The sequence below is a fragment of the Cnephaeus nilssonii genome (assembly GCF_951640355.1).
Source record: "Cnephaeus nilssonii genome assembly, chromosome: 11".
Lineage (NCBI taxonomy): Eukaryota > Metazoa > Chordata > Mammalia > Chiroptera > Vespertilionidae > Cnephaeus > Cnephaeus nilssonii.
The window spans coordinates 11345580-11373326 of NC_137082.1; the positions used below are offsets into that span (position 1 = coordinate 11345580).

At 47.4% G+C, this 27747-nt stretch overlaps 1 protein-coding gene and 1 pseudogene across 3 annotated transcripts in view; one reads left to right on the forward strand and one right to left on the reverse strand.

The window, feature by feature from the left end:
• Nucleotides 1–2368, reverse strand: part of PTPN1 (protein tyrosine phosphatase non-receptor type 1) — a 75073-nt gene extending 72705 nt beyond the window's left edge. Inside the window, exon 1 of one of the 2 annotated variants that reach the window (XM_079783738.1) lies at nucleotides 2159–2319. Coding sequence is in view for 1 of the 2 variants with exons in the window: in XM_079783737.1 (XP_079639863.1) it covers nucleotides 2159–2221 (63 nt within the window). In the remaining variant the exon portion in view is untranslated. Of the gene's footprint in view, nucleotides 1–2158 lie in introns of both variants that reach the window. The other variant, XM_079783737.1, reaches the window with a different exon arrangement.
• Nucleotides 1–27747, forward strand: part of LOC307106930 (large ribosomal subunit protein uL22-like) — a 389619-nt pseudogene that overhangs the window by 11047 nt on the left and 350825 nt on the right. The window lies entirely within an intron of this gene.

Genomic DNA, 27747 nt, shown 5'->3' on the forward strand with positions numbered 1-27747 from the left:
GTTTAACTTCCATTTTCTTCCAACCTGAAACACATTTCTTTGAATTCCTGAGAAATAATGGTTTCGGTAAATTGACACACTTTTGGAAATGTGCCACTTTCAACTCAAGGTCATCTGAACTCTGTTTTTAAAAATGCCACATTGCCCAATAAAGAGCCACTTTTCAACTCAAAAAGGAGAAGAGCTTCTGATTTCAGTGTTAGAAACCAAAAATACCTGTACAGTACAGGTGAGAAAGCCCATAATGGACAACTCTCTAATGTCAAAAGAAACCACCTCTAGGAACGTGGCAATCCATTAAGGGAATCTCGACACACTGCAAATCTTGACCAAGTCTTGGAGTTCAAATACGGTAGAGAAAGAAACTTAAGAACAAGGAGGGAAGTTAAAGACGAACATGCTCCAAGCTCTGGCCTAAAACAGTAAGAAATCAATTTCTCTTAGAATATGAGTTTTTAGAATATTAATGTGTTGTTTCGGTGTAACAGATTTTCCCCAATGCTTCGTGGAGGCCACCTCCACTTGTGACGGGGCATATCATAATAGCCAACACTTCAGAGGAACAATTTTGTCATTAAGAACCACTTTAGATTCCACTGCATTAAATCTGACGCAGACAGCATGTCTACACATTCTCAACGTCGCTAGTGAAATTCACTCAATTACTTCAGAGAGACTAGACAATGGATACAAACTGTATATATTTATCAATAACTAATATACTTTATAGTCTAAGTACAAGTAATCCTGTCAAATAAGCTTGATGCAAATCTACATGAAACCAAGCATGCCAAAAAAAGGCATTTTTGTTAGTCAAGCATACCCAAGAATTGCTTAAAGCTTTCTTTCCTTTTTAAGTGGAGCTCAAAATAGATTTTAATACTACCAGCTGATAGATCTCACAATTTGCCTTTTGAGCCTATAAGCTGGAGACAGAATAAATTGCCTTCTCCCTTTACAGAAGTAACAACATCTCTCTATTCTGTACATCGTTTATTTAAAATATGGAGTGTGGTTTTGGTTAATCCTCACAACCCCCGCAATGACATTTAATCAGGAGCACATATTTTCTTGAGAGAGTTAGCTGCTGCTGAAGGCAGACCGCTTCGTGTTTTTAACCTGATGTTTTAGAGAGATGTCAGAAACCCTGCCTTCCTAACTTGTATGCACCACCATAGCCCACAAGGAGACGAGGACTTGGAAGACCCAATCATCTCAGCCACGACCAAAGGATAAGATGCTCATCGGGGAAAGATGCGATTTCCGTACCAATGGTCCCTGTCTGAAAGGGTAACAGTATTTTGGCCCCAGTGAAGTGGGTACCTCAGGCCTCCTGGCTGGAAGGATCTTGAGCCCGATACCTGCCTGGCTTGCAGCTGCTCCTCTTTCAGCTCACAGAGCAAATGTCTGCTAGACCTGCCCTGACCCCCTTCTCTAAGGCAGCCAGCCCACCTTCCCTTACGTTTGGTGTTCTCCACGGCACCTGTCACTATCTGAAATTATTTGCTTCTGTGTTTGACTGTCCTACTTGACTCTAAGCTCCACGAGGGATAAGGTCTTGTCTTATCCAGTGAACACTACCTCCAACGCCTCAGCGGTGCCTAGCACGAACAGGCACGCCGATTCGTATCCATTAAATGAATGAACAGGAAGGGGGAAGGGGACTGTCATCCTCGGGACTCCCGAAGCACACGGAGACTAGGGGAAAGGAAATGTGAAGGAGGGAGGGGGAGGAAGCCTTTCTCCCAGGGAGACAAAGGAAGAGAGTCTGAGGTGGTCCCGTCTAGAAAAGGAAGTGGTGGGGGCGTTCTACCAACCCCTGGGGACAAAGAGTGGATAGGAAGGGGGGCGGGGTCGGGGTGCGAGGGATGCGCGCGGAGAGCAGAGACCCGCGGCCCCCGGGCTGGAGAGGTCAGCGGGCTGGAGGATGCGAGGTAAGTGGGGGATCAAAGGGAATTGCGAGGTCCGGGAGGGACGGAGGCCCACCCGAGGGACAAAGAGAGAGGGGGCCGGCCTCTGCCGCCGTCGGACTGACTCCTCAAGCAGCAGGGCCGACGCACAGGTCGAGACCCAGAGGAAGCACGGGACTCGGGGTTCTGAGGGGAAGGTTCACGCGGCCTAAGCGAAGGGCCTGCCGCGCTCCGGGTTGCTCCCGCACCTGGTAAATGGCCGCCCAACTCCCGGCCTTGTCGATCTGCTCGAACTCCTTTTCCATTTCCATGACGGGCCAGGGCGGCTGCTGCGCCTCCTCCTCGGCCTACCGCGCCGTCTGCCGCTCTAGGCCGCGTCGCGCGCTCCGCCGGGAGTCCCGCTGCAAGCCTCGGCTCCCACCGCTACCGCCGCCCTAGCCGCTGCTTCTTCATGTCAACCCGGCAGCCGGAAGTACGCACCGCGCTGCTGTGGACTCCGCCCCCAGAACGAAGGCCAATCAGTGGTCGGACAGGTCAGCCAGCACTTCCGCGGGGTGGAGTCAGGGGGGTGGGCTGGGGGAAGCAGCCTCAGCCCCGCGAGACCTCTCGCCGTGCTCGCTCCCTCCTCCGCTCCGGAACTCCGAGCTTGGGCGGGGCGCCCGCCCGTTGCCTAGGCGACCCCGGGAGCTCGACGCAAGGCACTTGGGTTTGCCAAGGCCTCCTGGGATAGTGAGGTCAAAACCTCTAGGAGGCCCGTTTAATCACAGGGTGGCCTTGAAATAGTCATGTACCTTTCCTGCAACTCCAGGGCCCTGGCCTCAGTGCTCCAAGCTGGAATATGGGCCTAGGAAACATGTTCCATTTCCTGCCTCCTGCCTCTGGCCAGATGTCTGCACGTTTTTTCATGAAACTTAGAGCTTTTTTATTTACCAGGCTGCTGAGGAAGACACTCCTTATTCTCTGTACTGTCCTTGTACTGAAATGCAAGATTTCCATTTGAGGTCTCCAATTTAGGGCGCTGCAGGAATGGATTGAGGTCCTGGCATGATTTTCAGTTTCCCAAAGTATCAAGGAAATCTTGCCCTGACTGGACTCAGAGAAGCACTAATTCCGGGGTGCATTAGAGTGTCGGATAATACAGATTTCTGGGTCCAACTCCAAAGAACTCAGATACCAACAATTTGTACTTTTTACCAGCAACCCCAGCTAATTGTACACCTGTGGTCCTGGAAGCACATATGAAAAGGGCTGGTCAGATTGCCTTCCTGAAGGTTCTGCTTAAGCCATCCAGCTCTGGAATCGTGAACTGCATGGGGTCAGAGAACCTAGAGGACCGAATCATCTCTGTTCCCTGTTTGCATCTCAAGCCTGGCCAGAGCAGCTGCTGGTATCACTGGTTGAAATAATTCCTTGAGTGCTTACAGCAGGCACTTGCCTGGGATTCCAAGTACACATTCTCAATCTCCACAACAATCCTACAGTATAGGCACTGCTATTATTACCACTTTATGGATGAGGAAACCGAGGTGCAGAGAAACAAAATCACTTGCATTGCACATTGGTATGCAAGCCAAGATTCTAACCCAGTCTCCAGGGGAATGCTTTGGAGCCAGGCTGCCTGAGTCCAAATTCCAGCTCTACTAAATACTAACTGTGCAACCTTCAGCAAAATACCTAACCTTCCTCTGCCTCTGTTCCTTCCTTTGTAAAATTAGGATAATAAAAGTACCTACCTCATAGGGGTGGTGTGAAGATGGACTAAGTATATATTAGTGCTATTAGTATAGTGAGTGGATCACTAAAAATTAGCCCTCGTTACTATATACCTACCTCCATATAATAGCAAGTGGAGGCGGGGAGGTAAATGAATTATTTTTGAATAAATGCAATTGATTTAATAGGCAATGTCTTTAGAAACTGAGTGTTCCATGGAGGAAATTAACAAAAGATGTCCATTCTGGTGGAAAGTTTGGGAATCCCACACTTGGAAGCTGCCTAATTTAAGTCTTGGCCCATTTAAGTGACTCCAGGGTCTGGTATACTCTTCCTGTCCTCGTTGATTTGAGTGCTAGTTTGTCTGGTACTCACAGAACTCCTTGGGGGAAGAGAGAACAGGCTGGTTCATTCCTATCATTGCGGGCTGAGCTAAATAAGTAAATAAATCAAATGCCCATCTGGAGCCCAAGTGGCCCTCAAGCGTGCAGGGAGTGTCACCCAAGGACTGCAGCAGCCTTTGAGTGGGGCCAAAGCTACGCACAAGTTCTTGATGGAGGAGAGGGGGGCTGCAGCAGGCTAAAGCAGGGTCCAAGTCTGGGCTGTTTTGTGGTCGTGGTAATTTCCTAGGAGTGTCATAACAAATTACCATAAGTTTGGTGGTTTAAAACAACAGGGATTTATTTTCAAACAGTTCTGCAGGCCAGAAGTCCGAAATCAATGGGGCTGACAGGGCCACAAGCCTTCCGAAGGCTCTCGGGGAGAGACATTCCTTGCCTCTTCTCGCTCCTGGTGGCTCAGGGTCCCTTGTCTTGTGGCAGCATCACTCCAATCTGTGTCTCCATCTTCACATGGTTTTCTTCTCTGTATCTCCCCCAACTTCTTGTGTGATATTTGGCAGGGAGGAGTGACCCGTGGTACCAGAGTCTGCTATGCCTTTCTGAGCCTTCCTTTCATTTGTAAAGCTCGCCGATTCCCTGCCAAGGTCTGGCCTACAACCAGCCAAGCTCTTGAATCCCCGGAGAAGTGATGGTGGTGATTGGGAGTCTTTTAGTGATGACTGGTTAGAAAATAAACAAACGGCCATGTGTCATGATAGCTGAAATCTTTTCCTGGCAGGCATGATCTCACGCAGTTTCTCTGGCCTTTCCTCGTGGATTTAGCTAATGGAGGAAATCAATGACCCATTAAACTTTTAAAAATGTCCTAAAGAGTTTCCGTGGAGAAGGACGAGTGTTTCCCAAGGATCATCGACTCCTAACTTAGCAGTGTCAGCACGCTGCCTGGTCCCGGTCTTTTTCCTGGAAGATGGCTCAGTGTTAAGAGCTTGGGATCCAGAGTGAGACCAAATTGGTCTCTGATGAAATGTCACTTCCTCAGAGAGGCCCCTTCTGATGCCTCCTGGTAAACAGTGCCCAGTCACTCTATCCCTTTTCCCTCTTAGCACTTACCAGGCATTTGGTGTCATATTTTCTCCCCAGGGTTACCACAGCACTATGGTAAATATTTGTTTTAGGTGTTCATCGTCTGTCTCCACCACTAAATGTAGATTTCATGAAGAAAAGAAACTACGTCAATTTGGTTCAATGCTGACTTAAGCTACAGGTCATTACAAGAAGAGCCCACAAGTCCTTGGAAAGTTCCAGAAACTGAGAAGACAGGGCTTCTTTCCACCTAAGAGACCCAGAGCTGAAGGGTCCTCAGGGTCACCCAGCTCCCTCTGTTCACCACTGAGGACATGCAACCAGGAAGGGAATGGCCCTTCCCTCTGAGAGTCACACATGCTAACATAGTGTGGGCACCTTGACTAGTTGGTTGATTTGGGGTCAGCCAAAGACACCCCTGAGGTGGAATAACTAACCGGGGCCAAGCCAAAGGCCAAAGCACTGGAAACGATGCACAGAGCTTCCGCCTGCAGCCACAGACAGCAGCACTAGGTAACAGTGTTGTCCAGCATTTTCTATTTCCCAACAGCCCTGCAAGTCAGGCGTTATCCCATTTTTCAGATGAGAAAAGGGCTGCTCAGAGAGGGTAAAGACATGAAGTCAACAAACACCCAAATGCAGAATGGCCCCGATGTTGGAGCAATGGGCACAGCAGGTTAGAAGCTTCTATATCCTGGGTTGGCTACTTACTAGCTTTCAGGCCATGGGCAAGTTGCTTAACCTCCTGGTCTCAGCCTGGATGCTTTCCAGTGAGAAAAAACCCAGCTGAATGTGGCTTTCACAAAACGGGGAATTTGCTGGCTCATGAAACTGGGAAGTCCAAAAATGGCTTGCTTCAGGCACGGCTACATCCAGGGGCACAAGCAATGTCATCATGACTGTCTCTCAACAGCTCTTTTATCTGTTTCCCCCCCTGTGTTAGCCTTACTCGCAGGCAGGCTCTCCTCTGAGGTAACCAAGGTGGGCCCAGCAGATCCAGGCCCACATCCTGCCAGCTCAGCAACTTCAATGTGAAGAATACTTCTTTTCCCTGGTGGTGCCAGCACAAGTCCTGGCCTTGAATCTCATTGGTTCAATCGAGTCTCACATGCCATCTCTAAGCCAAGAGAAATATTGGCAAATGAAGAAACTGAGGCTCAGAGAAGTCAATTTCTTAACCAAGATCACACAGCTTTAAGTAGTGAAGTAGGATTTAAATGCAAGCAGTCTGCTCCCAGCCTCTGAGCTCTCACCTATGCTGTACAGGCTCTGCAAGGCTCTCATTGTTACCATGAGTTCTCAATAAACAATAACCACAAAGAGCTAATAATGGTAATAATAACACTGCAACAACATGGTGAAGCCTGTACTATTATTGTCCCCCATTTGAACCAAGGCACAGAAAGGTTAAGCAACTTGCCCATGGTCACACAGCTAAGAAATGGTAAACCCAGAATTTGAACCCACTGCAGTTCTAGATACTACTTCCAGTTCTGAGATTCTATGAATGTATGTGAGTTCTGCACTGTTTCAGAACTCACAGAAAGTTTAACAGCTCAGAAGCTCCTTGTTCACATCTTCCTGGGCTCTCTTCCCTATCCTTATAAAGACTCCCCCACTTCTCCACCCCCACAAAGTAGTTTAGACTTTACTTCAAGCCATTAAAAATAAAACAAGAATAGGTACATAAATCTAATCCTGAGCTACTGGTCCTGTAAGGGCGACTGTCCCAGTGGGGGGAGGAGAAGGCGCTCAGAGGGAACTAGGGTATCACATGGGTTCTGAGAAAGAAAGGTCAAGGCCTGGGGGAAGGTCTGAGAGGGAAGTTAGACCTTGCCCCATGCTTTCAGCAAAGGAGGAGTCTGGGCGGTTTCCAGAGGTCACTAAAACTCCGCCCCGTCCAGTTGAGAGGGTCAGGATAGGAGGACACTTTGGTCACATATACAGCGGTTCTGGGCTCAGGTTCTGGAGTCTGGCTGACTTGGGCTGTGTGCCCTTGGACAAATTCTTTACCCTCTCTGATCCTGGGTTTTCCATCTGTTACTTAAAGCAAGGATGTGATGGTTGAAGGAGATGGTGTCTCAGCCTGGTCTCTAGTTCACAGCAAGGACTCAATAAATGTAGCTGTTGTTACTACAATTGTGTAGGCTGATGGAAAAAGCAGGCTGCCATCTATCTCCATAGCATATGTTGCAACCTGCTGTTTACATCTCTAATTTTGTCCTGCTGGCAGAGGTGAGCAGGGCCAGTGGGCTTTAACTGTACAGGGCCCTGTGCTCAGAAGGGCCCACTCTTGGTTTAATGCTCTGCTGTTGCTGGCTTGAAATTCTTCATCATTTTTTAACAAGGGGCCCTGCACAATCATTTTGCACCAGGCCCCGCAAATTCTGTAGCCAGTCCTGGAGGTGAGATTCTCGATTTTCAATTTCTTAAAGTGGGTCAGGAGCAGTTTCTGTCTTTGAAGGTGGGAATAGTCTTCCCCCTTTATTCTTGGAGGAACCACTGCTCTTGCGGGAAATCCTAAAACAGTGACATTATCCAGATACAGATTCCCCATACTGAGTTGTTTATTATATATATATATATATATATATATATATATATATATATATATCCCTAATATGCAAATTGACCGAACAGCAGAACAACCAAACAACCGAACAACTGGTTGCTATGACATGTGCTGACCACCAGGGGGCTCACGTGAAACATGGCAGGCGTCAGCCGTGGCAGGATGGTGGAGCAGGTGAGCGGGGGCACCAGACCAAGGCAGGGCTCCAGTTGCTGTCATCAGGACGAGCCTCTGGTGGTTACTGAAAATTCTTTGCTCCCATGCACCGCGGTCCCACCCGGCACTCTCACCTGCTGCCGACGCCAGCCCCGCTCACACCCGCTGCCGGCGCCTGGCACCGGCCCCAATCGCTCAGTGCTGTCAGCAGGTCCAAGCGGCAGCTGCCGGCCCTGATTGCCCCTCAGGGCTTCTCCACCTCCCCCTGCTCCTGAGGGGCGATTGGGGCAGCAGCCGCCGCTTGCACACACTGACGGTGCCAGTCCCACTCGCACCCGCTGCTGGTGATGGCCCCAATCGCTCTGCACCATCAGCGGTTGTGAGTGGGGCCGGTGCCATTAGTGTGTGGGAGCAGTGGTGGTGGGAGCAGGGCTGCCAGCAGACAGGGGCCGGGGGCTGTGGCTGGAGGGGCCAGGCAGGGGTGCAGAGAATGGGCCAAGACTCGCCCCTGTGCCCACCGCAGCCCACAGTTCCTTTCAAGGTGCACGAATTTGTGCACTGGGCCCCTAGTCTATATATATAAAAGGCTAATATGCAAAATGCCCCCTCGGGAGTTTGACCCAGAAACCAGGAGTTCTATCGCTCGCTATGATGTGCGCTGACCACCAGGGGGCGGCGAGGAATGAAAGAAGGCCCTGGCCAGCAGCTGGAAGGCCCCAATCGGCCCTGATCACCTGCCAGACATAGAGACCCTACCTGTGCATGAATTTTGTGCATCAGGCCTCTAGTAGTAATTATAATAGCTACACATATTGGGCATCAACTATAGGTCAGTCCTAGGCTAACCTAGCATTTTACCTCTACCATCTCTCTAGAGCTCTCCAACAACCCCATGAGAGAGTCTGCCATTAACCTCATTTCCCAGATGAGGAAACAGAGTGGTTATGTAACTTGTCCACCACTGCACAGCAGCGTCTGGATAATGTCTGTAAGTTGTGTGGATCTGTGGCAAGACTGTAGCTGGACTTTTAGAGAAAAGGAATTAACGTCAAAGTTCACATTTAGACAGGAGTGTTCCTGGAGTCCTTGGGAGAAATGTATGTCTTTGGATCAAGGCTTTGCCCCAGTCTTGTTGCATTTGAAGATGGACATGATCTTCCATTTGAGACCCAACTGTGCAGAGAGGAAGGGGCTGGCCTGGAGGTTTCTCCCCTTGGACAGGACCCACACTTTGTGTGACTAAAAGCAGAGGGACCCAGATTTGGGGGAAGGTGCTTACAACTCTCATGCTGGCCTCATCTGGGCCATGGGAACCACACGAGGGAGGGATTTTTCCTCTGAAGGCCCTGGTTTGGTCCATCGCCCACATCTGGGTTAGGCGAGGAATGGGGGAGGCTGGTTTTAAATCCTAGCGACAAAGCAGCCTCAGGAAGCCTCCATCCATGGGAGGCAGGGTGACCCCCACCACATGGTGGAAGGCTAGAGAGAAAGGAGGGTGAAGACGGGCGCGAGGGAAAGTACGATGAAGGTACAAGGGCTCTGGGAGCTATTTGCCTACAGTTTCATTTTGGGTTTTCCTTTTCTGTCATCCTCAAGGCTTCAGTAAGATTTTGTTCCCTCCTATGGGCTCATCTTAGTTGTTGGGTCAGATACTAATAGTCTCCAATATCAATTCTCCCCTTCTTTCACAAAAATAGTATTGTAGACGGGAACATGGCCGCCCAGCTAAAGACTATTTCCTAGTGTCCTTTGAAGCTAGATATACCATGTGGCAGACTATACGCTGACCAATAGCATGTGGGTGGAAGTGATGTGGTTCACTTCTAAATCAGCCCTCAAGGCCCAGGGGCCCTGTGGGGAGGATGGGGGCAGGGCTGGTTCTTTCTTTCACCTTTATTCCATCCTGCTGCCTGGAATGTGGACAGAGTATGCTTTACCATGAACTGTGCAGATAATGTGTGAGGAATGGAAGAGAACAAGATAGAAGGAGCCTGGCACCGTGATCCTGTGGTCATCATTCCCAGACCAATCACACATAGAATGATACATGAGAGAGACATAAAAAGGGCTGGTATTCAGCTGATATGCGGAGTCCCGTCTTCCTGGTTGCTTCCAGGGACCATTCTGACTGTTCGAAATGAACTTCTGCGTTGTCTAAGCCACTGTTAGTGGTAGTCTCAGTTACAGTAGCTGAACCTATATTCTGATTAACCTAGCCATGTTTTTGGGAGGGCTGTTAAGGAAGAGGACCGGGTACCACTTCCAGGTCAAGATGGTGTTGGAGATGGGCAGCATCCTGGTGCAGGCAGTTAAGAGATGGTAGACAGGGCAGAAGTCCAAGGAGAGATGGCTCACTGTGATTGCTAAACAACCGCAAGGATGGTCCCTGTGACATGTGAGCATCCCCCGTAGATTCTGAGTAATATCCTGTAGAAAGAACCTGATAAAAGTTTGGTCTTCTTAAAGTCATCGGGTCCTATTGTGATTTAGATATTAAAGGGGAAGCTGGAAATTTTGGGGACAACTGGGGTTATAAACAGTGGCCAACTAAGATTAATTCCCTTCTGAGGCAAATACTGTTGGTTGCATATCCAACCATCACTCCATTTCCTCTTTTTGGCTGCCAGAGTCCACCCATTGTAACAGAGGCTGAAAAGGGAGATGCTATTTTACCAGGTCACCTCTGCATTTAAAGTATGGACATATGACTCAATCCTGGCCAACAGGATATGAAGCAAAGTCTGCCCAGCAGCTTCTGGGAAAGGGTTCTCCCTCTTGTAAGAGTCACATGGGAGGGAATACGCCTCTTCTTCAGTAGGCTAAGGAGGGAGGGTCCTTGACAACAGTGTTGAATTCTTGAACTGTCCCTGCAACCACCTAGCTATGGGCTTTGTAAAGATCATATACGCTTTTACTGTTGAAGCCACATTGGATGGGCTTTTTTATTACTCGAAGCAAAAGCATGCTAACTGATACACTGTCCCCTCTCTGCCATCTGCCAGTCCTAGGGGTCTCAAGTTTAGCTACGTTCCTTTCCAGAGCACCCGTCAAGATCTTTTGGAAACCACCTACATCAGTTTTTCACCAGTCCTTCTAAATAAGAATCTCCCTTATCACTCTCTACTTCTTCATTTCATGAGTGAGATCTGTATCTGGGTGGGTGAAAGCAGAACTTCAACGTTTGTGCAAACCTCTATTTTGGCCTGGATCGATCCTCTCTCGCGTTAGTGTTATCAGTCCGCGTGTGTGTCTCGCTCAGCCAACTAGGATCCCCTCATGGGCATGGACTGTGGTATATCCCCAGGGCAGCTCAGGACCTGGGCGACAAGAGCTGCGCCCTGAATGCTTGTTAAATGAATCTATGAAAGAATGAATCATCTACACCCAATTTTACTACCTCTGTAAACAGAGCCTATTTCCCTCCCACTTCCCTCCTCCGTGACTCTAGGACAAGACAGTTCTTGCAGAGAGAGAACCAGGAAAAAGTTAATCCGATGCTCAGTTCCAAGTAGCTTCTAGTCCCCCTCTCCTTAAGTGACCTTCAATCCACCCACTTTCAGCCTCAGCTCTGGTTTAGCACGGAGCCAGTTCTGCCTGACCCAGGTCTTCTCTAAAAAAGGAAGAAGGAAGGAGGGGGAGAAGGAAGGGAACTGTGTTTGTATTTAAATCATTTCAAGAAACATGTAAGAACTAAAGTGAGGAGTTGGTATTCTCCTATTCAGAATCGTAAGTTCTCCCCTCAGAGGTGGGACATTTTCGTTTTCCTTAATTCTTTTCCTAATCACAAAAGTCATACATGTTTAATGAAGAAATCTTGAAAATTGCACACGAAAGAGAGAAAACGTACTTTCTCATCTCACCACTGACGATGGTCCCTGGTAACATGTTGGTATGTGTATTTTCACACTACTTGAGTTCCCACTGTCTCTTCCTCTGTCTCTCCATCACTGCCTTTACCTCAGTTCCTCTCCTACCTTTCACTCTGTCCGTCTGTCTCCAGGTCTTTGTCTCTTTGTCATCAAACTGAAATGTTTCTAAGCCTTTCACCCTTCAGCGGGGGTCATCTCTTTAACAACCAGTCTCCGTGGTCTAATTCCCACCTTATGTAGCAGCTGGAAGCCAGGTCCCCCTCCTCCCTGATACTGCCTGTGAAATCCAATACATGTTCCTCCAACTCTGATTATCACTCGTCTCTTCTTGCTCTAAACTGTTGCTTCGGTCTACATGTCAGCTTCTTCTTGCTCTCCATGTATCATTTAGGAATGCTTTTGGCTACAAGTAACACCCAGTCTGACTAACAGTAGCTTAAGCAGGTCAGAGTTTCTTTTCCCCACACAACTAAAGTCTGGGGATAGGTGTTCACTCCTCATGCTGATGGCGTGCCCAGGTCCCCTCAACCCTGGATGTTCACACCCGCAGCTCTCTGGATGAAAGCTTTCTCTGGCCACAGGAGCAGGCTCAGCTCGCCTTAGGGCCTAGTTGGGAATCCTGGGGGCTTCATGCCTTCAGAAGCAGCCCTCAACCAAAGACAAATGGAAGCTGATAGATAAAAACCTGAGCTCCGTATGGCTTGGTTGGTTGAGCGTCGTCCTGTGCACTGAAGGGTTGCCAGTTCGAGTCCCAGTCAGGGCACATACCTAGGAGGCAACTTATCGATGTTTCCCTCTCACATCCATCTCTCTCTCTCTCCCTTCCTCTCTCTAAGCATGTCCTTAGGTGAGGATTAAAAACAAACAAACAAAAAAACCCAAGCTCCTTGCTCCTCAACTAGGGCAACTCAGAGGTGAGGTGTGGTCTTCACTGTGCCCAGGGTCCCCAGTGGGAGTGAACCCTACTTTCCCACGGTGGCAATCTGCTCATGGGTTCCTCTTCCTTTGCCCACTCCTTAACTGGTGCTTCCAAGATCTCCTCTCAAAGATGAAACGCACTTGCATTCAAATCCCTGTCTCAGAGTTGGCTTCTGGACGACTCAGCCTAAGGCAGCCGACTTTGGCTTTTCCTTGTGTCTAACTAAAAAGCTTCAAACAGAAGTGTCTTCCTTGACCAACTATCTACAAACTTCTGGCGTCTTTAAAAGGGCTGGGCATCTCAACCACTAGTCTTCAAGGTATCACAAATATGTGCTTCCAACTAGGGGCCCCCCGTTACACTTTGCGTATATGTCCAATAAAGTGATGTTATGGGCCCTCTGAGTCGCTCAGTCCAAGTTCAGAGGTTATCCAGAAGTTGGGGCCGGCCACCTCTCTTTAGGGCTCTCTGTGAAGCCCATTCAGCAGAATGGTACCCACGCCCACTCCTACTGCCACCCCCAGCCCCAACCCCCTAAAGCCATGAGTCCAGCTTGAACTGAACGAGGGGAGGTGTATCGAAGAACTTTGAACCCAATCTGAGGTTGAAGTTTTTTGCAAGTACCTTTTTTTGAAATATAACAAGATACAGAAAAATATACATAAATATACAGATTAAAGAATTTCCCAAACTGAACACAACTAACCAGCACCTAGATCGAGATACAGAACTCCAGCAGCCACCCAGAAAGCCACCCTGTGCCCCTTCGCTTCCCCTCCTCAAGGACCACCGTCCTGACCTCTAACACCCTGGGTGAGTTCTGCCTGTTTTTGAACTTCACAACAGTGGAACCACGCAGTGTGCACTCACTCGTTCGTGTCTGCCTTCTTTCAGTCAACACTGTGACCATGAGGTTCACCTGTTGAAAGGGACATTTTCACGTGAGGAGTTTTGAGTTGTCAGAGCGGTGAATGAGACAGCTTTGGTAACCAGGAGGCTGACAAGCTTTGAAATTGGAGAGAGGTCGGTTGAGGAAGCCCACCCCTTAACTTTGGGCACAGTACTTAATTTCTTGTTTCTCCGGTTCCATAAAATGGGGATAATATTGGTTCCTGCCTCCTTAGGTCATGATGAGGATTCGGCGAGTTAGTGTATGCGAGGTGCTTTGGAGCAGTGCCTGGCTCGTGCCCTCTGCTTCTGCCTCCACTCCTAAGACTGCCACTACTCTATTATTTCTGTTGTGACCCAGAGGGAAAGAGGAGGTTTCAACAGAGAATATTTGGTAGTAGTTATGAGAAAAAAATAAAAACTCGCTGAGCTGCACCTCAACGAGTTGAGACAGATCACTAAACCGGTTAGATGTGTCATCTCAGTTAAACTGTACATCAACCCGGAGAAGTTAATATGATAATGCTCATTTGACAGATGAGGCAACTGAGGCTCCAGGGAGAAGCAACTCCCTTCGGGTCACAGAGCGAGTTGGTGATAGAGCCAGACCATGGGATCCTGCTCTTCTCTTTGCCCTTTTATCTACTTCTGCTGGATCTAGCAGTCCTCAGGAGACACTGGGTGACCCCCCTGGGCTGCCCTGGCGTGACCCCCCCCCCCTGTGCAGTGCTTCCTTTAGAACTTACCAGAATGTTTTCTGTGTTGATTTTCCCATCAACCTTCCATCTCTCCTGCAGGTTTCATAAGCAGCACTTTGTGAAATACCAGGTGAGTCAATCGTAGTCAACAAACAGGTTTTGAGCTAGCCCCGTGTGGTATGGTGGTTGGGAATGTTGGGTTTGGGGGCTGAAGTTAGTCAACTGCGGTAACAGAATTCTCCCACTGCAAGTCACAAGCTCGGTTCTGGCCAACAGGAACAGAAGAGGAACTCGGTGAGATGCAAGGCACTTTATAGAAACGGAGAGAGCTCCAGCAGCAAGCCTGGAAAGGACTGGAAGCAGGATGCCCTGGGGGGTCTTGGTTGCATACACTGGCTAGTGTTCTCTTCAGCTCTGATGATGTGTCGCTTAGCATGCTTTGCTACAAGCATCAGAAAACCAAACTGGCTTAAGCAGTAAGGGAGTTGGTAGGGAGGGCAGCTCCAAGGTTGGCTGACTCAGAGGTTCAGGAATGCAATTGAGAATCCAGGTTCTCTCTCTTTCTTCCCTCTGTCATCCACTGTTGGCTTCATATGAAAGCTGGTTCCCCCTGTGGCTGAAAAGTGGCTGACAGGCTATAAAATTGTTAATATCCAGTGGGGAAGAGAAAGAGAAAGTGACTTCCTCTGTCTCTCTCTTAAGAGTAAGGAAGCCCCCTGCCCCCACCCCGCCTAAATCTATTCTGGTGTCTCATTGGCTAACCTGGCTTGGGCTGTTCACCCCTGAACCAATCATCAGCAAGAGGCACAGGGACGGAATTGGGCCCCCAGAGGACATTGGGCAAGGTCGGGAGACACTCTTGGATATCACAGCTAGGGGGGTGTTAGTGGCATCTCATGGGTTGAAGTCAGGGATGCAGCTAAATATTCTAAGTGCCCAGGACAGCTCTTCCCACCTTCACACACTACAGAAGTGGATCTGTTCCACAATGTCAGTGGCACAGAGGTTAGGAAACCCTGCCTTAGACTGATCAGGCCTTCCCTGCACCTGGGTGTAATAGCTGGTGGACAGTAGCCTACAGTGTCCACTGAAAACTTTTTTGCAGAATTTTTTTTCCAGTCACTCTGTCCAAGATTCAAATTTCAGAAAGCGTTTATTTGGTTTGGCTTGGGTCACTTGCCCACTCAGGCTAATAGAGTGCAAGGCACTGTGGTTGACGGGTAGTTCCCCCACAGGAGGATTGGCACAGGAAGTGGGAAAGGAGGTTAAACTAGCAAATCAAAACAAAAAAGCCCACCTCAACTTCTCTAAGAAGCTTAAACTCTTGATCTACTAGAGGGGACACATTTCATGTCTTGACTAAAAACCCACAAAACTGTGAGGCACTCCTCAGTGATACCCCCTTCAAAGAATGCGATGGGAGAGGGGAAAGCATGGAACTGCCTGGGATGCTATGGAGAGGGGTGGGTAGAGGAAGAGGAAGATATACATAAGTTTGACTTAAAAGATGCCTGTCATCAATACTTTCCCTCAGTGTATGTGTGTGACACCCCCCCCTCCCTTTTTTTGTAAGCCACTAAATTTTGGAGTGGTTTGTTATACATCAATTGATAGCCAGCACAATATCCTATATAATAAAGAGGTAATATGCAAATTGACCCTCACACCCTCGCACAAGATGGCTGCCCCCATGTGGTCAAAGATGGCCACCACAAAGATGGCCGGCAGGGGAGGGTAGTTGTGGGCAATCAGGCCGGCAGGGGAGGGGAGTTGGGGGCGACCTGGGCCTGCAGGGGAGGGCAGTTAGGGGCAACCAGGCTGGCAGGGGAGGGCAGTTGGGGGCAACCTGGGCCAGCAGGGGAGGGCAGTTGGGGGCAACCAGGTCGGCAGGGGAGGGCAGTTGAGGGCAACCAGGCCAGCAGGGGAGGGCAGTTGGGGGTACCGGGCCAGCAGGGGAGGGCAGTTGGGGCAATTGGGCCAGCAGGGGGAGCAGTTAGGCATCAATCAGGCTGGCAGGGGAGTGGTTAGGGGGTGATCAGGCTGGCAGGCAGGCGAGTGGTTGGGAGCCAGCAGTCCAGGATTGTGAGACGGATCCCAGATTGGAGAGGGTGCAGGCTGGGCTGAGGGACAACCCCCCCCCCAGTGCACAAATTTCATGCACCAGGCTTCTAGTATAAATATAATATACATAGATAATGAAGATGATTCTATTTTTATATTACTAATATCTTAATTAAAATATTTTTATTCTAAGTGTTATGAATGACCTGACCAGCATGGCTCAGTGGTTAGAGTGTCGGCCTGCGCACCAGGTACAATTCCCCATCAAGGGCATGTACCTGGGTTGCAGGTTCAATCCTTGGCCCTGGTCAGGGCGAGAGTGGAAGGCAACCAATCCTGTGTCTCTCTCACATTAATGTTCCTCTCTCTCTCTCTCTCTCTCTCTCTCTCTCTCTCTCTCCCCTTCCCTTCCTCCCTCCCTCCCACTCTTTCTAAAAATCAATGGAGAAAATATCCTCAGGTGAGGATTAACAACAACAAAAGTGTTATGAGAATGGAGAAAAGAAACACCGCTTAATTACCTGGATTAACCCTGATCACAACCACTGTTAGCATTTCCTATGGAGCTTTTCATACAGCAGTTTGAAAGCATTTCTTTTTTCTTTACCATCATCATTATTCTACATCACCATAGAGTTTTTGTAACCAGCGACCTATACTAATAATGCTATTAATAGACCCTTATAGTAGACAGAATAATGGTTCCCCCAAAGATGCCTTTGTCCTACTACCTCTAATCTGTAAATGTGTTACTTTATGTGGCAAAAGGAACTTTGTGAGTGGGATTAGGTTAAGGATCTTGAGATGGGGAGATTATCCTGGATTATGTGGGTCAGCCCAATGTAAAACCACAAGGGTCCTTATAAAAGGCAGGAGGGTCAAAGTCAGAGACAGTGATGTGAGTTAGGAAGCAGAACCAGAGACAGAGATCAGAAGATGCCATACGGTTGACTTTGAAGCTGGAGGATGTGCCATGAGCCAAGGGATTCGGCCGGCCTATAGAAGCTGGAAAAGGCAAGGAAGCAAATTCTTTAGAACAGGGGTGGGGAACATCCAGTGAGATGCAAGGCACTTTATAGAAACGGAGAGAGCTCCAGCAGCAAGCTTGGAAAGGATTGGAAACAGGATGCCCTGGGGGGTCTTGGTTGCATACACTGGCTAGTGTTCTCTTCAGCTCTGATGATGTGTGGGCCCATATCATTTGGTCTGACCATGCCCAGGCAACCACAGGTGGGACTCAAAATTCAATAAATCTAGGAGCTTTTTTCATAGCAGCATAATTTTGAAGTTGATAATTTTGTATGGCCCGTGAATGATGTAATAAATGGCCCGTGGCAGAAAAAGTGTTCCCTACGCCTGCTCTAGAAGGAATGTGGCTATGCCAACACCTGGGTTTTAGTTCCATCGCTCCATCAGACCCATTTTTGTTTTGTTTTGTTTTTATATTGGTTTCAGAGAGGAAGGTAGAGAGAGAGAGAGAGAGAGAGAGAGAGAGAGAGAGAGAGACCTCAATGATGAGAGAGAATCATTGATCAGCTGCCTCCTGCACGCCCCACACAGGGGATGGATCCTGCAACCTGGGCATGTGCCCTGACCAGGAATGGAACCGTGACCTCCTGGTTCAAAGGTCGACACTCAACCACTGAGCCATGCTGGCCGGGCAGACCCATTTTTGGACTTCTGACCTCCAGAACTATAAGATAACAACTTGGTGTTGCTTTAAGCAACTATTTGTGATAATTTCTTATAGCAGCCATAGGATACTAATACATCACCTTTGTGAGCATTTTACACACAGCATCTCTTTAATTGTCACAACAACTCTATGAGGCAGGTCCTATTATCATTTCTACTGTAGAAATGATGAAGCTGGTGCTCAGAGAATGAAGGGACTTCTCAGGCTACATGGCTACCAAATGGCAGAGCCAGGGTCATATGCTAGCCCTGCCATTTATGGCTATACTTACAAATACCACTAGTATGGGATTTATTTGGACTCATGTAAACATACAGACGTTGCTCTATGCCTCTGTCATGTTGCCATCTGTTTAAAATTGTTTGTTCCAGTGTTAATATTGTGATTTCTGTGGAAGACCCCATCAGCCATAAAATAAAACCGCAGTTTTGAAATTGCAAAGGTCATTGACTCATTAGACTTTATTGTTATTGGCACCAAAGTGTCTCATTAAAAAAAAAAAATCCCAATTCACTTGGGGTTTGGATGGGCCAGATGTGATTCTAAAAATCTGCCTAAATCTTCCTGTTATGTCAATCTCCTGCTTCTGAGACTAATTTTTTTTTAAAGACTTCAGCATTACTATTTTATTTTTTAAATATATATTTTTTATTGATTTCAGAGAAGAAGGGAGAGGAAGAGAGAGAGAGAGAAACATCAATGATAAGAGAGAATCATTGATTGGCTGCCTCCTGCACGCCCCACACTGGGGATTGAGCCCGCAACCCGGGCATGTGCCCTGACTGGGAATTGAGCCATGACATCCTGATTCATAGGTAGATGCTCAACCTCTGAGCCATGCCGGCCAGGCTGAGACTAGGTTTTAATGACACTTTTTGAGAAGATCTACAAAGCTCCTGAAATGGAGTCATGACTAAACATGTCTGTAACCTGAAGATGGCCAGGAGTTTGAGCAAACAGGATGCTTTCTGCTCAGCTGAATTTTTCAGCAATGCAGGTCTTCCCATCGCCAAGTTCACAGCCAGGTGTGAAATCCAGGTGTACCCCCAGATGCTGTTGCATTGGCCTGCTTGGAATAATCCTTCTATGTGCTGGGAAACAGTCATTCCGCATTTCCAACACCGCACACCTGCATTTCCATAAAGTTCTCCCAGTTGCTTACAGGTAAGGGCGGTCCAAATGGTTCTGGACTTTCACAGGTCCCCCACTGAAGTCAAGATTTGCTTCAGAGGCCGAAACCGGTTTGGCTCAGTGGATAGAGCGTCGGCCTGTGGACTCAAGGGTCCCAGGTTCGATTCCGGTCAAGGGCATGTACCTTGGTTGTGGGCACATCCCCAGTAGAGGGTGTGTAGGAGGCAGCTGATCGATGTTTCTCTCTCATCGATGTTTCTAACTCTCTATCCCTCTCTCTTCCTCTCTGTAAAAACTCAATAAAATAAAAAATAAAAAAAGATTTGCTTCAGAGTTCTCACCAAGCTTGGCGATACCTGTCCCCTCCCAAATGTGCCATTCTTACTGTAGAGTCTTCTGAAATAATTTTTTTATTTTTTTATTAAGACAAAATCTACCTACAGTAAGATTCACCCTTTCTAATGTCCAGTTCTGCAAGACTAAACATCCTACAACGCACAAGACAGTCCCTCACCACAAAAAGTCCACCCCTAAATGTCAATAGGGCTGAGGTTTGAGAACCCTACATCACAGCTGTGATCAGGTGACACCCTTCATTGCCCATCCCCTTTGCCCACTCTAAGATCCATGCTGCCCTCACTATTTAGTGTCTCTTTCCCCTGCTGTGATATAAACTTATGGGACAAGGATTTTGTCCGTCTCATTCTCTTTGTGCTGCATATAGAAGACGCTTAATAAACGTGTTGACTGAATGAGAGTGCAGATCAAAAGTATCTTTTGTAAAGTATTTTTTAAATCTGAAGACACCAGAAGGCTTCTTTTGGCTTCTGTCTTGATAACTCTCTAAACATCATTTGGGAGAAAAATAAATTTATGAGGGAGGGGAAAAACACTGTCCTTGTAGACTAATTCTGGTCTGGAATCCCAGCACTGCCACTTAACGGCCACCTAACCAAGAGCAAGTCACAATCCTTCTCCCAACCCCAGTTCTCTCATTTGTCAAATGGAATTACAACAAGATTAGATGTACTAATGGATGTCAAATGCTATGAACTTAGTAAATGTAGGTTTTGTAGCTTCTTCCATTTTTCCTCCTTCTCCTGAGTGCCAGTGCCAACTGTTGCCCCTCAGCTCACCCCAGAGGACAGCCTGCAGCTTGCTAGACAGTTCTGCACATGCCAATGGCTACCACCCTCCAGCATCTGCCTCTCTGCGGAAGGCCGGTGTGCTTGGGAGGCAGCAGGCCACAGGGAAAGGCCTGGGAGTTGGTGGCACAATCTTCAGCCATTGTGAGATAGGCAATGCGGACAAATGTTCCAGCTTCCTCGCCCATTCACAAGACAATTCTGAAATGTGCTTCACACCATCTCCCAGAGGCCTCCACTGGGATTGAGCCTCAGTTGCCCGTACAGGTAACCAGCTCATGGACACACCTTCGATTGGTGGTCCTCCCTTTCCTCTCTCTCTTTCCCTCTCCTTCATGGTTCTTCCTGGGATTGCCTCCCAAATAAACAATCTACACCTAGGGAGTAGCAGTTTGCTGTCTGTAGCCCTGATGTGTTTACCATCAGCCCAACTTTTAGCTGCTAGCATCTGCATCGTTTTGTGAGTTTGATGTTTTTCCCTGGCTGTTGGAATCAAGCACAGTAGGAGAAGTAATGCTCCTGTCCATCCCCCAGCAACAGTCCAAGATGCATGGATGGAGTGGTGCGTAGATACCCCACCCCCGTCCCTCAGGTAGGACAACTGAGACGTGTGACCTACACCAGGATTAAGCTCCAGTTGCCCACAGTACAGGTCTTGATAACTTGCTTAATTTGGTTGTCTTCCCTTCCCTGGCTCACTTCCCTCTTCCCTCTTTCCGCTTCCAAATAAATGATTTGTCCTTGAATCTTTGTCTCAGGGTCTGCCTCTGGGGGAAAACCAAACGAAGACACAAGCTTTGCAATCGGGGGTTTCCAACTAAGATATCACTTCGATCTCATTGCAAAGTCTTGCTTTAAATCTCCCCCAAAGTACAGGGTGGAACATGCTGTTCTTTGATTAAACAGCACGCCTGTAATAATGCCATTTGGAGCAGAAGCAGATGACTCCTATTCACTGGGTGGAAGGACCTCATCTTTCCCGTGGCATTAAAAAGCCTCACACCCCACCCTTTGGTACATAATCGCCGCCTTTATTTCACATGAACTCCTTTGTTGTATTTCACAGAAAGTTACCGAAACACAGAGCATGCTCTGTTGGTAGCTTTGGAAATGTCCCTTGGGTCTCCAGCCTGAGGCATCTCGTGCTCCTATTTATTTAGTTACATCCTGGGGATAGTCACACATGTTGAATTTTGGCTAGGAAGCGTTAGTCTGGCTCAATACTTCCATTTGCCAAAAAGAAATGATGCAGAGTGGCTGATGGGAAATCCCACAGCAACTACCCTGGGGACCATGGTACTTTATGCTGTTTCTAATTTTCTTTTCATACTGGTGAGCGTGAAGGATGTTTGCTGACTTGGGGCTCTCCTGCAACTATTGCATTCTCTTCTGTGCCAAGCACCCTGGATTTCCACTGGGAGCCACCCCTTCCCGCAGTTCTCTCTGTCCAGGAGGCTCCAGTGACACCTACTGACAAAGAGCCTGTGACTTAGCACCAGCCAATCAGAGTAGCTGAAGTACAGTAATCACAATGATTGGTTCAGGGGTGGGTAGTGACAAATTGGTCCAATCAGAAATCATTTCAGGATTTGTTTGGTAGCTACTAGGAAGCAGCTCAGTCTTGCAAGCCCTTGTGAACTTAGAGTGGTTGGGCTGCTGACACGTGAACATGGCTTAGTGAACATCTCAATTCCAGAGGAATTTTAGATTAAATTTTTTTTTTTTTTTTTTTTTTTACACCAAACACTGCTCCCGGGAAAGCAGATTCCTTAACAGAATTTTTGAGCAGTCTGTAACTTTCCAGTCACTTTGCTTATTTTAAAAAGCTTAGCCTAAAATAGTTCCAAAATCTGAGCAGATACCTGATTTAAATCTTGTATTGGTCAGGCTATCAGTTCAGTTGCTGTAATAAAAGCCAAAATAACTGGCATGGACAGAATAAAAATGTAATCCTCTCCCATGGCACAGCCTATAAGTTAGTGTTTGGTTGGCCATCGTGTCCCACATTGTCTGGGATTCAGACTCTGGTTGTCTTGTTGCTTGACACCCTCAACATGTGACTTCCACTTTGTGGTCTAACGGGGCTGCTTTAGCTCCTGCCATCATTACCGATTCCTTCTTGTGAGTGGAAACAGGAAAAGGGGAGGAAGATGGCACTTTTTTTCCTTCCAATGGCACAACCCAGAAACTCAAGAATAGAGCTGAGGATGCACGCCCTGGTCTCCAGCCTCCTCCACTCTGCTCCGTGACGTATGCACTATAGACAGCGTCAAAGGGCTTGCTTGCCCTCTGCCTTCTAATTGGGTTTGACCAGTGAGAGGTTGTGGCAGGAGATGGGAGGAAGAGAGTAGAGTTATTCCCCAGCTCTCCTGTGGGGTCACCATGGGCTGCTGTGTCCCTCGACTGCAGGCCACAGCTCCCTCAGGAAGCCTCTCCACAGGGCTCCTCTCCAGATCTGGCAGCTACTTTCCTCGTTGCCCCTTCAGGCCTCGATGATGCCTTCTCCATTACTATCTAGGGGTTGGGCTGCACCCCTTACTTTTGAGTGGTGATAACAGCCCCTCTGTTACTAGCCCTGGGATGTTGCAACATTTGTGGGGTCCCTATGCCCTGCCCACACCTTTATAAATAATCCATTCATAAAACTCTCCTTCTGCTGGGACCCTGTGAATCCTCCTAACAGCCCTAGGCAGTAGGTGCTTGATCATCATCCCTATTTTATTGATGAGAAACTGAGGGACAGAGAGGTTAAGTGAGCTGCCTGAAGTCACAGAGCTAGTCAGTGGTGTTTGAACCAAGGCAGTCTGGCTCCAGAAACCACTTTCTTCACCACCACACGGGCCTTAGCTTCTTGGAAATGGGAAGAGAGAAGGACCAGATTGCAGATTAGCCCCTGCGCCATCATTAACCTGTTGAGGGCCTCAGTTCCTCATCTTTTTGGTGAAGGAGTTGGGCCAGGCCAGGAGATACCTGCAGGGGCCAAGAAGTGACATAAAGGAGGGAAGAAGGCTGGGTCATCACCACAAAGAAGAATGCTTTCTCTGTCTTTCCTGTAAACATCTGGGCCTTTTAGCCTATCTTTCCTTTCCCCGCCAGCATAGAGAACCAGGCACAGAGATAAACCACTTAGCAATTGCACTTGGCTGACAGTCACAGAGACTGGGCTCCAGTGGCTTAAACAAATTCGAGATTGCTTTCCCGTACAAGCAGTCTGGCGGTCAACTTTCTAAGGAGCAGGTATGGTAGCTCCATGATGTTGTTAGGGATTCCCTTTTCTTACATCTTAGGCACAGAACTTCCCTCCTGAAGGTCACAAATGGCTACTTGAGCTCCAGCCATCACATTTGCAATGCAGGGGAAATGAAGGCCAATGGCAAGGCACCAAAGCACTTTCTCAGAAGGCCCACTATAAACTCCCATGGCATTGGCCACTCAACTCAGCACTGAGGACATTGTGGACTGAATCAGTTCTCGTCCTGTGCACCATTGGATGTTTAGCAACATCCCTGTCCCTATCCACTGGATGTCAGTAGCAGCCCCTCCCCAGTTGTGAGAACCAAAAATATCTCCAGGCATTGCCTAACGTCCTCTGGGAGACAAGTTGCCCCTGGTTGAGAAACAATGGGGTACCCCTAGATACAAGAGAAGCTGGGAAATGTGATGTATGGATGTATTTCCACCCCCAATAGTGTAGGAGCTTCTATTACTGAGGAAGACGTGGAGATTGGAGATTTGGGTGGCAAATAACAGTCTTTGTTCCAAGAGAACTCATTCACTTTCCTCTCATTCCTATTAAAAGAGAAACAGTGACCCAAGAAGGATGAGAAAGTGTCAGTATTAGAGCAACAGAAGTGGCGGGGACAGTGGCAAACAGAACAAAGGCCCCAATGAAGGGCGTGCTTACAGCTCTGCTACCAGGAGGGAGTGTGGAACCAGAGTGACTAGAACTTTGGATTTTTCAAGGAAATCTGGAAATCAAGATTTTTATGAGTGATATTTGACCTATGGGATGATATTTTGCAGCAACTGGTATATATAATTTTAAAAGAAATTATTATGAACAATTTCAAACATAAAACAATAGAATAGTGTCATTTACACCTGAGTATCCATCTTCAACAATTACCCACATTTTGGCATTCTGATTTTTTTTTTAATCCTCACCTGAGGATACGTTTTGATTGATTTTAGAGAGAGAGGAAAGAAGAGAGAGAAACATCGATTGGCTGCCTCCCATATAAACCCCAACTGGGGATCGAACCTGCAACCTAGGTATGTGCCCTGACAGGGAATTGGACCTGCAACCTTCTGGTGTATGGGATGATGCTCCCAACCAACTGAGCCAACTGGCCAGGGCAGAAATCTCAATTTTATTCTCTCCCCTCAATTTGCTTTTTCTTTGCTGGGATATTTTAAAGAAAATTACAGGCCTCTTGTCATTTCACTGCTAGATACTTGATAATTATTTTAAAAAAATGACGTCACTATGGCTATTACCACACTTATCAAAGTTAATACTGCAATCTTGATATAGACCAGATGATTTTTTTAATGATGATTAACTTTTATGTTAGTTTGTTTTTTATTAAGGTAACATTGGGGAGAAACCAAGATGGCGGCATAGGTAAACACCTATACTGCTGCCTTGCACAACAATTTCAAAACTTCAACTGGAAGACAGAGCGGACATTGTCCAGAACCACTGGAAAGCTGGCTGAGTGGAAATTCTACAACTAGAAGGAAAGATAAAAGGATACTGAGACCCAGAGGAGCTGTGGAGGACAGAGGTGTGGAGACCCACGTGTGAGGAAAGGGCGGGCGGCTGAATACACAGCTGGCTTACTAGCGGCGCTCTGAGAGGGCGGGCAGCAAGTGCGCGGCTAGCTTTCTCGTTCAGGAGGGAAACAAAACCTCCAGACTGCACTGAAATCCAGTTCCAGGTGAGATTTTGGGTACCCAGACTCATTCGGGGAGAAAGTGGACCGTCTGGCAGCGGGTGAAACTCGAGGGCAGCCTTCTCTCAGAGGTGCGTGCAGCCATTGCCGCGGGACACTGAGACACAGGGGCCTCTTAGGGCGGAGCAGACGGAAAACCAAGGCTGTCTGCTCCACCCTGAGACTCCGCCCCATCCAAGCTGAGCACAGAAGCTCTCCCAGCGTAGACACAGCCTGGAGGTCAACTCCCCCCAGTGATACTAACAACAATCTAGGCTTAACTACAACAAGACTGCACACACAGCCCACAAAGGGGCACACCAAGAGTGTCCACCTCAGGTAACTGGGGAGGCTGAGCCACTGAGCCCTATAGGAAACCTAGCACACAAAGCCACTCCAACTCAGGGAAGCAGCCAAAATGCGGAGACAAAAAGGCAGATCACAAATGAAGGAAATGGAGGAAAGCAAACGGCTGGATATAGAGTTCAAAACCACGGTTATAAGGTTTTTCAAGAATTTCCTAGAAAAGGCTGATAAATTTAACGAGATATGAAAAGGATATGAAAAAGGATCAACTAGAAATTAAGTTGACAGATATCCTAAAAACTCGAGGATATGAAAAAGGATCAACTAGAAATTAAGCATACACTGACTGAAATAAAAAATATTATACAGAGACCTAAAAGCAGACTAGAGGATTGCAAGAACCAAGTCAAAGATTTGGAATACAAAGAAGCAAAAAACACTCAACCGGAAAAGCAAAAAGAAAAAAGAATCCAAAAAGTTGAAGATAGTGTAGGAAGCCTCTGGGACAACTTCAAGTGTACCAACATCAGAATTATGGGGGTCCCAGAGAAGAGAGAGAGCAAGATACTGAAAACCTATTTGAAGAAATAGTGACCGAAAACTTATGCCACCTGGTGAAAGAAATAGACTTACAAGTCCAGGAAGCGCACAGAACCCCAAACAAAAGGAATCCAAAGAGGACCACACCAAGACACATCATAATTAAAATGCCAAGAGCAAAAGACAAAGAGAGAATATTAAAAGCAGCAAGAGAAAAACAGTTACCTACAAGGGAGCACCCATACGACTGTCAGCTGATTTCTCAACAGAACTATGCAGGCTAGAAGGGAGTGGCAAGAAATATTCAAAGTGATGAACAGCAAGAACCTACAACCAAGATTACTCTACCCAGCAAAGCTATCATTCAGAATTGAAGGGCAGATAAAGAGCTTCACAGATAAGAAAAAGCTAAAGGAGTTCATCACCATCAAACCAGAATTATATGAAATGCTGAAAGGTATTCTGTAAGAAGAGGAAGAAGAAGAAAAAGATAAAGATAAAATTATTAACAACAAATACGTATCTATCAACAAGTGAATCTAAAAACCAAGGGAATAAAAAATCTGATGAACAGTATTAACTGGTGAATATAATAGAATCAGGGGCATAGAAAGGGAATGGACTGACAATTCTTGGGGAAAAAGGGGAGTGGGGGGTGTTGGAAGAGACTGGACAAAAAGTGTACACCTATGGATGAGGACAGTGGGGGGTGGGTAAGAGCAGAGGATGGGATAGGAACCTGGTGGAGCGGAGCTATGGGGGGAAAAAAGAGGAACAATTGTAATAATCTGAACAATAAAGATTTATTACATTAAAAAAGGTAACATTGGTTTATAACATTATGTAAGTTTCAGGTGTGCAACATTATAATTTGACAGCCATATGCACTACATCATGCTCACCATTAAAAGTCTAGCTTCCATCTGTCACCATACAATTGGCCCCCTTTACTCATTTTACCTTCCTTCACCCCTCCCCTCTGCGAGCAGGGGGCTTCCAGCTCAGCCATCTGAAGCCTTATTAACTGATTCTTCTTGTCTCAGATCATCTTCCCTCTCTCACCTCTGTCCCTTCTTTTACACAGAGACAGACACACAGACAGATATATACACATGGAAGCACATGGACAAACACACAAATGCAGAAATACACACAGACACACAACATACACAGACCAACTCACAAAACACCACACACACAGACATTCCAGCACATCGACACACACAGAAACACACACAGACACCACAGACACACGCACTCCTCACCCACTGCTTCCACGAGAAAGCATACATCTTGAATTTAGACCTGCAAGGATTTAAAACTGGGCTGACGCAGTGCCTTCCCCATTCCCACCCACATCCTGTCATCTCCCTCGCGCTGAGTAATTTTTGACCCTGAACTTGTTCACTTACCCAGGCCTTCGTTTTCTTTTGTGCAAAACAGGGAGAACAATTCCAACTGGCCTCTGACAATGACGCAGGGAGGACCATAATTAAAGGATTGCACTTCTTATGCAAGTTATTAAAGTGCTTAATAACCATTGTAACAGGAGCAGCAATGATGAGGCCGTTTAAGCCCCAGTGGAAGCACAGAGTAAACAAAGGCATGAAAGGGCTCTGATGGTCTTAATCTTCTGATTCCAGACAACCTCTGACCAACATCCCCTGAAGCCTTGCCCTCGCCTTCTATTAATACATGAAGACGTGTTGGTGGCCCGGCAGGAGAAGAGGTTCAAAATCCAAATTCCCAACTCAAGTTATTATGGGAGGAAGACATTTGGCAGCT